General features: G+C 40.5%; 1 protein-coding gene across 1 annotated transcript in view; it reads left to right on the forward strand.

The window, feature by feature from the left end:
* The first annotated feature begins 1,421 nt into the window (after positions 1 to 1,421).
* Positions 1,422 to 13,555, forward strand: part of PTH2R (parathyroid hormone 2 receptor) — a 108,992-nt gene continuing 96,858 nt past the window's right edge. Inside the window, exon 1 of the mRNA XM_007187830.2 lies at positions 1,422 to 1,676. Coding sequence (XP_007187892.2) covers positions 1,614 to 1,676 — 63 coding nt within the window. The 5' untranslated portion in view covers positions 1,422 to 1,613. The remainder of the gene's footprint in view (positions 1,677 to 13,555) is intronic.

Genomic DNA, 13,555 nt, shown 5'->3' on the forward strand with positions numbered 1-13,555 from the left:
TAGGTAAAGAAATTTGGTTGGATTTTATTTTCCTCCTTGTGACTTTATGCATTTGCAAAATTTTCTCTTCAAATATGTATTATAATAAAAAATGTGACTAAGAAATTTAAAATATATCTTTTCCCTTGAGTTTCCAAAAAAAGTGAATGGAGAAGATACATTTATTTGTACTTGCTGTTTAAAGCACTATTGAAATGAAAGAAAATGCATATAATGCGAGCTATGGGGAGCGGCAGATGAAGCTTCCATCACTCACCGGCTGCTCACCTCCTGCTGTGCCGCCAGGTTCCTAACAGGCCGCTGACCGCTATCGGTCCGCAGCCCCGGGGTTGAGGACCCCTGATTTAGATCTTGCTACTTTCAAAAAGCACATGAAATCGTTTATAACAAATATCTGTACTATAAACAATAAAAATAGAGATAGGAGTGAACTATTTCACACACATAGAATTAGAAATGAAAGTCATCTATTTCTAGTGTTTTAGACCTGGCCAGTCATTAGTTACCTGTTTTAAAAACAAACCCAGTTTTCACTTTGGCACTCAAATGAAAGCCAGTGGTGACAAATGTCAGATCCTCATTGTGAAGAGGAGGTGAGGGGGTTTTTGTGTTTCATCTGTGGGACTCATTCCTTCCCAACTGTATCAGATCCTCGGAGACTGTATATTCTTCAACTCAATGTCTGTGAAGCAAGGTCTCTGGCATCTTGATGATTATGCCTGTAAGAAAAATAAAGAAAAAAACTTTGTGTCAAACGAAGGTGTTCACACACAACAAACTGTTAAAGAATATTAAATAGTTGTCTTTTTTTTAATGCATGGATCCAAAATATAAAACGATCCAAAAAATTTTCAACCCAGAGATTTCTGCTGGAGCAGAATCTCTCTCTCTCTCTCTCTCTCACACACACACACAAACGCACACACAGACGCAGACACGCACGCACAGTATTATTACAGTGGTTAGGAGAAAGGCAACCAGAGAACTTTAGCGCTGTAGAGACTGCTGAGCCCAGAGCCCTGGATGGAGAATGCGCCTGGCCTCGGAAACCTTTAACCACACTGCCCAGGTCTCGGTGGCTGGTGGTCAGCGCGCGTCTGGATAGGAGGGAACTTTCGGACACTCCCGACGACCCAGGGCGCCCCTAGAGACAGGGCGTTGGAACCTGGGACAGAGTGGAGGGAGGAAGAGACGGTGTGAGTCGGAGGTGGCGGCGGCAGCGCTCTGGATCTGTCGACCTCGGGTCCTCCGGGCTGCGGGACAGAGAGACTCGGAAGAGGAGCGCGAGCGCCTTGCCGCCGCTCCTGCAGCCACTCGGGGCGCGCACGGATCCACTGGGCGCTGGGGCCGCGAGTCAAGGCCGGGACTCGAGCAGCTCTCCCCGGAAGTAGCAACCAAGGCGCGAGCCTCCGCGTGGCAGGACGGAGACCGAAGCGCACGGGGCCGGACAGCTTGGCCCCGGGGAATCCTCGACCAGTGGCCTCGAGCCCGACACCCCAGCTGCGCCGCGCTCCCGGCCACAAGTTTGCCTCGCGCCGGCCAAGTTGCGAGTGTGAAGCTTTCCCCGGGCTTCGGGAAGAGTGTCCCTGTTCCTCGCGCGGGCTGGCTCGGGTATGGCCGGGCCCCACCTGTGGGGGTGGCTGCTGCTCGGAGGCTGCCTCCTCGCCAGAGCCCAGGTAAGAGCCCCTGTCCCGCGGCACCTGCTTCCCGGAGCCTCCGGCCGGTGCTCAGCGTTAGGGCGGCCGAGACCAAGGCGCGCGCGGGCGCTGACGCTTACACATCCACGCACTAACACACTCAGAGACAGACAGACAGACACACACACACAAGTGCACCTGGCAAGGTTTGACAGGCATTTAGTGGAGCTGCAAAGATATGCTTTAGGTGAATGATGTCCTGGGGTGGGCACTGTTCCGACCAGCATCTTGGCATCTGCAAAGTAAGAGGATATTTATGAACAACGAGGTTCTGGATCAGGAGGGTAATGAGAGGTGAAGAACTTTTCTTACTCTTAGACTCCTTGACCCCCGTTTAATTAATTCAAATTATTTTTTGTCTGCTGGCAATTTACCGTCACTTTTGAGAACTTAGATTTCTAGGATTGTTTGTGACCACTGTCTGAAAGGATAATTGACTCTTCCTGTTACAGAATCACGTATCATTAAAGCGAGGAGACTAAATAGAAAAATATATATAACTTTTTAAAGCTGAGTTGTTATGTTTAGAATAAATGGTAGTTGTCATTTTCGTACTGCTAATATCGTTTAGAGGTTTTCTGGGTGATCTTTCACAATGGAGCCTTTCTAATGTGCAAGCCACAATTCATCCTCACATTTTTTTGTCAAATAAAATGTAGGATTTACACTCAGTTTTTTAGATGAGCTAGAAAGAGATGCTTGTAGTGTAATGCAATTTAAGAGCCCTGTGACTTTAAATGGAAATCAACGTTATTTCTCTCTTCTGTTCGGAAGGGGGCGCACTTTGACCATCAAATAAAGCCCCAAATTAGGTTTTTTTTAAAAAATTCTTTCCCCATGAGAAAATTAAGGCATTAATTTATGTACTGGTACTGTCTAAACTTAATACTATATTCTTGGCTTTCAAATGGCCAGTTTAAATTTGTTATTCTAAACGTGCAGTTTTTTTGTTTGTTTGTTTGTTTTTTAACGACATAGCTATATACGTTAATAGAAATAGGTGCTCTCCTAAATACTGGGCTTTACCTAATATGACCAGGATATTTCAAGTGAACTTAATATGTTAAAAAAAATCAAACGATGTGTGTTACACATTGACTAATAAGATGGTCAGTGAATGCTCAAAAGTAGAGTATGCTCCAACCTGAAAAATTTCACCAAGGTAACAGAAGGAATATGAATGAATGGAAAAACTCTAAGAATTTGGTGACAGTTATAGAGCTCGGGTGATCTCTAATGTATTTCCTGCATTTCTCTCTCATAAGATATTTGGATAATATGCTTGAAAACACCACTTCCTTGTATAAGGGACAAGTGACCTCTAGCCATTTATTTTATTCAGCGTTCCAGATTACTTTTTTTAAGGAAATAGGGAGACATTGTTTAGTACAACGAAGAAGAAAATCACTGTGCGATTATGGGAAGAATATTTAGCTTTCAAAAAAACAATCAGGACATTGAACACTTTTTCTATAATTTTAAACCAAGGTTTCTCAACATTTTGGGCCATATAATTCTTTGTTATGGGGGCTGACTTGTGCATTGTAGGATATTTAGCAGCATTCCTGTCCTCTCCACTAGAAACCCGTAGCAGCTCCCAACCCCTGCCTGGCTGTGGTAACCAAAAACGTCTCCAGATACTGCCAGACGTCCCTTGGGAGGCCAGATCGCCTCTGGTTAAGGTCCATTGCTTAAAACCCATTTCCATTTATGTTTATAGATTAAGAATTATGTGAAATGAGTTTGTGATAATACGTTACATTTTTGGCACTTTAAACAAAACCTGAAGGTTACATTAAAGTGATTTACGTTGACACACTGACACCGTCTTTGATCTTCAGTTTCTTCATTCCCAGCAAAGACATATATTAAAAAATTTAATATATTGAGAGAACAACAAAGGAAGCTCATCCAAGCAGATGAGCTTGTGTAGAATAAATGTTTACTATCTGGCAAACATTGGATTACATTACACAATAGGCAACATAGGCTAGTACTTGCAGTTGTTTTAAGTATCCCTGTGGTTTTTGGTTGATGAAGATGCTGCCTTTGCCTCAGTGCACAGTTCAAAAGCCATGAATTCATGCATCAGGCATCATTGAAGAGCCCAGCAATGCAGTTCCTAGAGTCAGAGTTTCACACGGTAATGAGGACAACTGTGTGAATATGTGTAGTATTTTCTTTATTGGAGGGTAAAACCTGAGAAAGGTAACGGGGTGAGGAAGCAGGATCGGACAAGGAGAGCCTCAGACTGGGCTGCAAACCTGACAAAGTCTTGGCCAACCCCATGGAGAGCTCTGGGGCAAAGGTTGGCCATCATAGGCATCCCACATGGTGAAGAAATGGCCAGGTCCTGGTTCTTCCGCTGTGCTCAGTCATCGGCTAGGGTTTTTTGTATGATTGTTGACTGGGATCCAGAGCTGAGACAGATGCTTGAAAGCACTGCAGCTGGAGGCTGTCAGCCAACTGCACTCCTTCCAGACAGATAGCTGGTTCTTTCTAGAAGGACTGTCTCAGTGGTGCACCTCCATGGCTTTTCCCTCCCTTACAAAATTATCAAGGAACAACACCACTGGTTTTGCTGGGCTTGAGAATGGGCTGACGCCACGTGATGCAGGCACCTTCTCCAGGCTCCAGGGCTGCAGATCAGTGTGGCTCTCAGACAGTGTGTGAGAGGAAGTGAGTACAAATCCATCACCACAACTGGAAAAAATTCCCAGGAGCTCGTGACATACTGAGTGGAAGTACATCAGTTCCATAGAGGACCAGGTGTGAGCAGATGCCAACGCAGGGCAGGTTTCGTTTTCTAGTTATTACTCATTTTTGCCTGAGTGGAATCCCAGCACCACCGTGGACATTCTGGTACAGGGGAAGGAGCACTGGCCTGGGGACCCGGAAAGCTGCATTCAGATCCCTCCTCTGATAACATGCAACCTCCTCGGGCATGAAACTTGATCTCTCCATTCTTCCTCGGTGCAGTTAGGAGGATGGGCTTTACTGACCTTCCAGTGTGACGATTCAGGGTCTCCTGGAAAGTCAGAAATCTCTTACTGGGTGGGAAGAAAATGATGACCACATACCACATACTGTGGTAAGCACTTTATTATTATTTCCTTTAATTCTCACAGTAACTTTATGAGCTAGGCACTGTAAATTGTTCACGCTTTATAAATGAGAGAATGGGGCTAAGAGATGTTATGTAGCTTTCTTGGGTCACACAGCTAACAAGTAGAGTAGCCGTGAGTCACACGGGGCCTTCTGCTCCTGAACCCACCCCTCAGACTGGTGCCCTCATTGTGGAGATCAGCCGGGCACTGATTAGCGGGTTGTGTATACACACATGCTCTTTCTCAGCAATACCCACCCCTGGGTCTACTTCCCCAAGAATTTCTCACACAGGTCCATAATGGTTATTGCATAATTCTGTGGTGTTAGAGAGCTGGGAACAATCTGGGTGTTCAGTGGGGTATCAGGCAGCAATAAAAAGCAATGGATTCAATGTACACAAAGAAGCATGAATGAGATCCTTAAAATAGGCTGAGATACAGCACAGAAACAATGAGATGTATATTACCATTTACGTACATTCAAATACATGCACATAAAACAGCAATACATATTGTATCAACATATTTAGTTAATATTTTGTATATATATTTCACGTAAATGGTTGTGTATGGGAAGGTAGAGAAGGAGGAGTGGGGTATAGAGATACAAGGGGATAGATAATCAATCAATCAAATAAAGCAACATGCTGTATTGGAAATTGTGGTGATAATAAATGGAATTACCAACAAGCCATTATTGGTAGACTTAAGAATGAAGACATAGGGCTTCCCTGGTGGCACAGTGGTTAAGAATCCGCCTGCCAATGCAGGGGATTGGCAGGAACACGGGTTCAAGCCCTGGTCTGGGAAGATCCCACATGCTGCGGAGGAACTAAGCCCGTGCGCCACAACTACTGAGCCTGTGCTCTAGAGCCCACAAGCCACAACTACTGAGCCCACATGCTACAACTGCTGAAGCCCGTGCGCCTAGAGCCTGTGCTCAGCAACAAGAGAAGCCACTGCAGTGAGAAGCCCGTGCACCACAATGAAGAGTAGCCCCCGCTCGCCACAACTAGAGAAAGCCCACACACAGAATGAAGACCCAATGCAGCCAAAAATAAATAAATAAAATAAATAAATTAAAAAAAAAAAAGAATGAAGACATAACTGGGTCATCATAGCTTTTCTAAGATGGTAAGCCAGGGGACTACACTTAGCAAAATCAAACTGGAACTTGACTGCTCATTATATATTATTATATCATGCTTATTTCCATAAGCACTATTTTTGTCAAAGATCCAATGGTTGGTTTGTTCTTCTTTCCTGTTGACAACCGGAACTTTTTCCATTTGTCTTCTAGTTATAGAGAAGGCTTGTATCCCTGAAGGGTAGACTTCTTGATGACTGCACTAATTCTGGGTAGTCTCTTCAGCCCCAGGAACCCAGAAGCAGCAAGATGGGAGGAGCCAGATGTGGCTTTTTCTTGGCAGTGTACAGCGAGTAGGTCTCATTTCCTGAGAGCTTCCTCAATTCTTTGTGAATAAAAGTAGAACATTTTCAACTAACTATACATTCCATTTATTTCCCTGTCTTGAGCATTGATTGGTTCTGTCATCTGCTAGAATCCATCTCCTTTCTTGCCCCCTGTTTAGTTTTTGCCTTTTCTGAGTTATTTCTTAAATCTTTTAACAGCAGTGTGACTTTAGGCCATCCATTTCACCTCTTTGAGTCTCCATTTCCTCCATTCTAAAATGGGGGCAGGGGCTTCCCTGGTGACACAGTGGTTAAGAATCCGCCTGCCAATGCAGGGGACACGGGTTCGAGCCCTGGTCCAAGAATATCCCACATGCTGCAGAGCAACAAAGCCCGTGCGCTACAACTACTGAGCCTGCGCTCTAGAGCCCACGAGCCACAACTACTGAGCCCACGTGCCACAACTACTGAAGCCCGCACACCTACAGCCGGTGCTCCGCAACAAGGGAAGCCACTGCTCCACAGCAAGGGAAGCCACTGCAATGAGAAGCCAGTGCACTGCAAGAAAGAGTAGCCCCTGCTCGCCACAACTACAGAAAGCCCGCGCGCAGCAGCAAAGACCCAACTCAGCCAAAAATAAACAAACAAATAAATAAATAAATAAATAAAATGGGGGCGATAATAATGACATTTATCTCATAGAATGTGAGAGTATTAAAATTAAAAACATATAAACAACAAAAGCCTTAAGGTGTCTGATAATGAATATGTCAGCTCTTTCCTTCTATCAGCCAATTAGTAAAGAGCTTTTTAATGGAATGATTATGAGATTGAGATAATTTCTAAACAAGATTGGGGGTAAGTGAAGGCTTTTAAAAGGTGTGTGTGTGTGTGTGTGTGTGTGTGTGTGTATGTGAATTTTGAAAGGCTATTCCCTCTGCTTGCAACACTCTTCCTTCTATTCCTTATGCTTTCTTTTTCAGAACCCAGCTCCTTCAGATAGCAATAGGACATTTTATTCATAATGCTGATAGATGTTATAGTTTGCCATTTATTAATATGAGTCCTTGATTAACACCTATCTCCTCCTTTGAAGAAGTCGTTCTGAAGAGTACAGCTAATCATAAGGCAGTTGCAGCAGTCTTATAATCACTGGTGTGTCCTTGTAGAAGTGGAGATGCAGGGAGGCAGATGGATTCAAGAGGTAGAAGGTACATTCAACTGAAGGAAGAGTGGGTTGGGGCAGGTATCATTGATGAGTTAGATTTTTAGATAAGCAGAGTTGGTGGAGCCTGTGATATATTTAGGAGATGGTTGGATATTGGATTATGGAGTTTAGGAGAAGCTCTGGATTTAGCATCATTCCGTTTTAAATAGGGAGTACTTGAAACCACATGAAAGAATGATATTCTCAGTGAGAGTATAGTGGAATTAAAAGGGTTGGCTAACTAGTTTGAAAAAAGACATGCAGATTGGTTTTCTATAAGATTACCCCTGAACTGTAAATTCACAGGGGAAAAGGGGCTAATAAGCAATTAGGAACCCTCTGTGACAATTAGCTTGGTGCCTTTGGGTGGTAGGTTCTCCGTAAATGTTTGATTAAGGTAATTTGTATTTCTTTTATTCATCTTCTTTGATCCCACTTGGAACTCAAGTCTCTGATCATTTACTCCAGTTTTAATTGAAAAAAATGTCATTCTATTCTAAGGATCAGAGATGACTGCCCTGGGTACAAATGATGCAGTGGAACCTATATCTGGTCACAAAGATGGAGGAAAGAGAGCTGCTGGTAAAGCAACCCTGAGGGAGTTGGGTGTTTCCAGAGATCTCTTGTCTTAATAACTGACAAACTAGCAGGCTAAATGTTGAGCTTGCCAGTTAGTCCACTGGATGATAGAATTTTATCGACTCTCAAAGAAAGTAAATCATAGCTTTCTGGAGGAAGAGGCAACTACACAAAATGGTCAAGATTATGGACTTTCTGATCGGAACTGAATTTGGAATCTGTGTTTCCTATTCTCATGCTATTACTTATCTCAAAAACTCAGTTTCTTCATCCCAAAAAATAGGATGAAAAAAAGGAAAAAAGTGGGATGACCTAATGCCAGTTATTTTTTTTTGACATGTGTATTACATGAAAACCTCAGGAGAAGCATTTAATGTAGTGCCTGCCACAGAGTTTGCTCACTGTACGTGTCAGCCATCAGTTTTGTCGTCATCATCATCATTACCATAATTTCTATCACAATTTAAATTAGTTATTGTTGGTATAGAGAATCTCTATTATTTTTATTTATTGAGTCATACCTATGAAGTTTATTCCTGAACAGTAACAATTTTCTCCAATATCTGTATCTGTTCTTTCTTTCTTTATTTTAGAGATAACTTTTATTTACAATAATAACATTAATAACAAACAGTTACTGAGCACTTCATCTGTGACTGTGTTTTACCATCATATTATTTATCTCTGATTATAGCCCAATAGTGTAGATTTTATTTTGTTCACTTTGTATAGATCAGGAAAAGAACTGAAGGACAGAACCTGTCTACTACATTGCTCAAGGTCATACAGCCAGTAGATGGTAAAGTGGAACTCAAATTCTGGCTGCTTTAGTTAACTTGGTTTATTCCTTGCAGGGAGGATTTATAAAATTGTTTTTGAGAACTAGTATTTCATGAATTTCTAGAAGGTACATCTTTTTTGTTTTGAATACTTTACTTATTTTTTTGTAATTTTTATTGGGGTATAGTTGATTTACAATGTTGTCTTAGTTTCAGGTGTACAGAAAAATGAGTCTGTTATACATATACATATATCCACTCTTTTTTAGATTCTTTTCCCATATAGGCCATTACAGAGTATTGAGTCGAGTTCCCTGTGCTATACAGTAGGTCCTTATTAGTTATCTATTTTATACATAGTAGTGTGTATGTGTCAATCCCAATCTTCCAATTTATCCCTCCCCCCTTTACCCCTTGGTAACCATAAGTTTATTTTCTACATCTGTAACTCTGTTTCTATTTTGTAGATAAGTTTATTTGTAGCCTTTATCTGTTATTTCTTCTTATCTTTTTTCTTATGTTACATTAGCTAGAAATTCCATATAAAGTTGAATGATAACAGTAATTATTGTGGGCATCTTATCTTGCTTATTACTTCAGTGGGATGCTTCTAAAGATTTATCATTAAGTATGATAGTTGCTCTAGGTTTTTAATAGAAGTAACATCATTGCTAATTTTGTTAAGTTGTTAAATGTAAGGCTAGTATAGAACTTTTGAATGATAACATGTAATTTTTAAGTCACAAATGATATGTTATTTCTTTAAAAAATGTCATATTCGTTGTATTGAGCTCCTGTCACAGATATTGGACTACTTGAGGGCAGGAACTGGTTCTTAATCACTTTTCTAGAGTGAATGGTACCAGTAGATGCTCATTAAATATTGGTAAGTGTTTTCATAATCATAGGTAGAAGGGCTATTATATATTGCTTTGTAAATTAGCAACTAAGTCAGATACTTTTGTTATTATGAGATATAGGATAACAAATTCAAATGTCTAGCAAACAAACAAAAATGTTGTTTAATACTATTTGGCCAACTTTTCAGTCCCTTGTCTGCCCTCTCTCAAGAATTTGCCTGGATTCTTTCCCCTGTATGCATCACCAAGTTAATTTCCAGTTTGTCCTCTAGATATCAGCTCATGTGTACCTTATTCAGGAAAACCTGGCTTACCCAGTAAGGCAAAATGTCCTTACAATAAGTTCTCAGAACACTGTATATCTTACTTTCTCTTGTAGCGTTTTTCAGAGTTGTAACTTAACATTTTCTGTGATCATGGTGTAATTACTCTTTCTCCTTTACTAGACTGTAATTTTCATGAAGGCAAAGGCTGTACTTGTTTTTGCTCCTTTTTATCCCAAATGGCCAGCACAGAGCAAGAAATCATAAACACCACTTGAATAAATGAACATTTAGTCAAGTAAAATAAACATTTCTCTGTAATAAAATGTAGTTCCCAAGTTTTCTTGGTCCTGCAGAGATTATGAATATTTTGGTTGATTGAAATGGCATTAATTATACATTAATAAATTGTGTTCTGATTTTAAATAAAAAAAATACTATTTGGCCAAATATTTATATGAGAAGATTGGAAGAAACTTATGTGTATAATTAAGGTAATTAAGGTGAAACTGCCTCTCTTTTATGAAACCATTTACATCAAATTGCAAACTGGCTGAAATTTCCTAGATGAGAATAGTTTATACTGCTTGTCACTTTCCTTACTTTTATAATCAGGTTAGTTCTGTTTTCCATGATAAAAAGTTTCTCAGTTATTTTTTAAAATACATTTTTTTCTGACAGCAGAGATTGTATTTAACAATGCAATTTTGTGGCCATGAGATATGCCTAAACTTGAATATTCTTCTGCTTACACTGAAAGAGAATCTGCCTTTAGCAAGCCACTCATGCATGTAATGAGTACCAAGGAGGGACTTCTCCTCTCAGCATATATTCTGGCATCTCATTTCCTAGATGAATAAATTCTGTAAGACACAATATTCAGAAGCTTTTGGTAGTTATCTAAGCAAAATTTAAGCACAATTTCATGTTGATTAATTGAGCTTAGAGCTATCTAAAAACTGGAAGAAATCTTGAGCAGATACGTGGGGCTTTCCTGCATCCTCAAGAATGCCTTTTAAAATCATTCCAAAAGACACAGCGTATTTCTGTTTCCCATCAGATTGGTAATATTTAGTTATAACATTTTGTTTGTGAGTCTATTGCATTTCTTACCGCTTATGGTTATAGTGTAGTCTGAGAGCCATATTGTACCTCTTGACCTACCCCCAGGCAAGATCCATGGCTTGAATTTCTTTTATGTCTACCTTTTGCCATAGTATCTTGCCCTTGGGAGGATTCAATGAATACCGTTGAAATAAATACTCTCAACACTCCTCACTGTTAAACCAGCACAATCAGTGTAGAATGAGTAGATGACTGGCCGAAGGCTTTTCTGTGAATTTGAGGAGCTGCCCCCAATTAAAATTCTTTTTCCCTAGGACTTCTCATTTTTAATTCAATAAAATTGCACTGCATTACTAAGTATTATGTTCATTGTGCAGGTTCCGAAAGTGGTTAAGAGATGGCTCTGTTCTCCAAGGAGCTTTCACTCTACAGGAGGAGACAAGATTGCCAGTAATGCAAAAAGGAGCTCTTGGCCTCTGCTCTTGACTTCTGTCTCCCCTCCCTGCAGGATCTGTTCCTTTTCCTTCTTTCTAATATATCTTGTCTGTCTTTGACTTCCACATTTTTGCAGTGTGAATGGTAGATACTCAACTAGAGCTGGGAAAACCTCTGCCAAAGGTTTCTCATGTTCAGCCCTTTTTTTTTTCTTTTTCTTTTTACTTCACTAAATTTATTTTGGTCGAATATATTTAGAATGTAATAAAAGTATAGGCTTGGTGATAATAGCAGTAGTAATAGTTAACATTTATACAGTGTTCACTATATAAAGGCACTTAATTAGGCATCTCTATGCATTATTTTCTTTAATCCTCACAACAATCTTATGAGGAAGGTAATGAGCATTTTTATTGCCTCTCCAAAAATCCACTCCATTTCTTACCAATTTCGTGGCAAACAAGGACAAGTGGTAGAGTAAGTGAAAAAAAAATGCAAAACTGAAAATCCCTGCCCTCATGAATTTTACATTCTCCCATTCTCCTGAAGCCTGCTCTACCTATGGAGTCAGATATGTGCACCAAGAAATTTCCTTATGTTATCTAGTTAAGCATATTGTTGGCCCAGTCTTACGCTGAAATTACATAAGATCTGTGCTTTAATTCTGTAGATATGGGAAAACAAAGAATACCTTACCTATTGAACGTCTTCTCATTAAAATTTCAGCCATGTTAGATGACTAAGTTCTAGAGGTTGGCTATTCAACACAAGGCCCATGGTTAACAATACGGTGCACTTTTTTTCCCCCCTTAGTTTTCTTAGTTTTTCTTAGTTTTTTTTTTCTTGGCACTTAGTGCACTTAAAATTTGTTTAGAGGGTAGATCTCATGTTAACTGTTCTTACTACAAAAAACCAAAAACTAACAAAAGGATCAAAAGTACACTTTGGGAGATGTTGGCTACATCTTTTATTTTGATCATGGTGATGGTACTATGAGTGTTTGCACATGTCCAGACTCATCAAATTGCACACATTAAATATGTGCAGCTCTTTGTATATCAATTATACCTCAGAAAAAGCTGTCTAAAAAAAAGGTATCCTATCTAATTTAAAAAAAAAAACCAAAACAAAAAAACCCATAACTTTTTATTCATGACAGTTCCAATCAGCAATATTGATACTTTGATGGTCTCTCATGTGCCAGACAATGTGATAGTCACTAGAAATATAAGTATAGTGAAATACATGCTCACGTTTTCAAGCAGAGCATGTTCAGCATTTTTGTAAATGTTTCTAAATTTGAGTTAATGTTTAAACCAGCCTTTGAGTGATGATGGTTCCTTTGGGAAAGGAAATCAACTTGACAAAACACCTTATTGTTGAATTGCAGCCTCTTGTGTCTCTCCCCCTAGTCTCTCCAAGGTTTGTGTCCCAAGTTACCCTGCTCTCTCACAATCTTATCAAATACAGCCACCCCCCTTTTTGCCCTTAGTGGGTTAAGTTTTGTTGGTTCAAAACCTCAGGAGCTCCCCGGGTAAAATGTGAAACTGGCTCCTGTACACAGAGGGCAAGAAGAGATGGAAGAAAGAGGCAGACCACTCCACATTGGTAGGTGGCAGGTTTAATAAGCAAGGGAACTTAATATGAAGCTTGTCTTGGGCAGCAGCAAGATGAGTAGATCTCCACACTCACCTGCCACCATCTTATAAGTTGATATAGAGGCCTTACCTGGGTTCAGTCACATGTACCATCCAGATGGTCTCAACAACATGTTATCTCAAGGCTGCGTCCTTGAAAACAGCTCTCACTGTGGGAACAGTGGACAGAGTGTGCATTCCAAGGGCAGGGGAGGGGGTTAGGAGCCTCTGATTGCCTGGGTCCAGCTCTCGGCTCTACCTGTGGTCATGCCCTCTCGATGACCTCCCCCAACAGTTTTACTTTAGCTACAGTAAGACCATAGACTTTCACTTCTTACTCGTTCAGAACCCCTTTATCATTCCCAATCTATTAACTAAACTGCTCAATACAGCCTACCTTTTCCTCCTTTTTTCTCCTATTATTCACTCAGCTATCTAAGAACTGTTACATCTTGGCCTCCTCTTTTTCATTCATAAAACTAGCTGTCGTCTGATGGAAAACTAGCTGTTTCT

This window comes from Balaenoptera acutorostrata, chromosome 8 (genome assembly GCF_949987535.1).
Source record: "Balaenoptera acutorostrata chromosome 8, mBalAcu1.1, whole genome shotgun sequence".
In the NCBI taxonomy this organism is placed as follows: Eukaryota; Metazoa; Chordata; class Mammalia; order Artiodactyla; family Balaenopteridae; genus Balaenoptera; species Balaenoptera acutorostrata.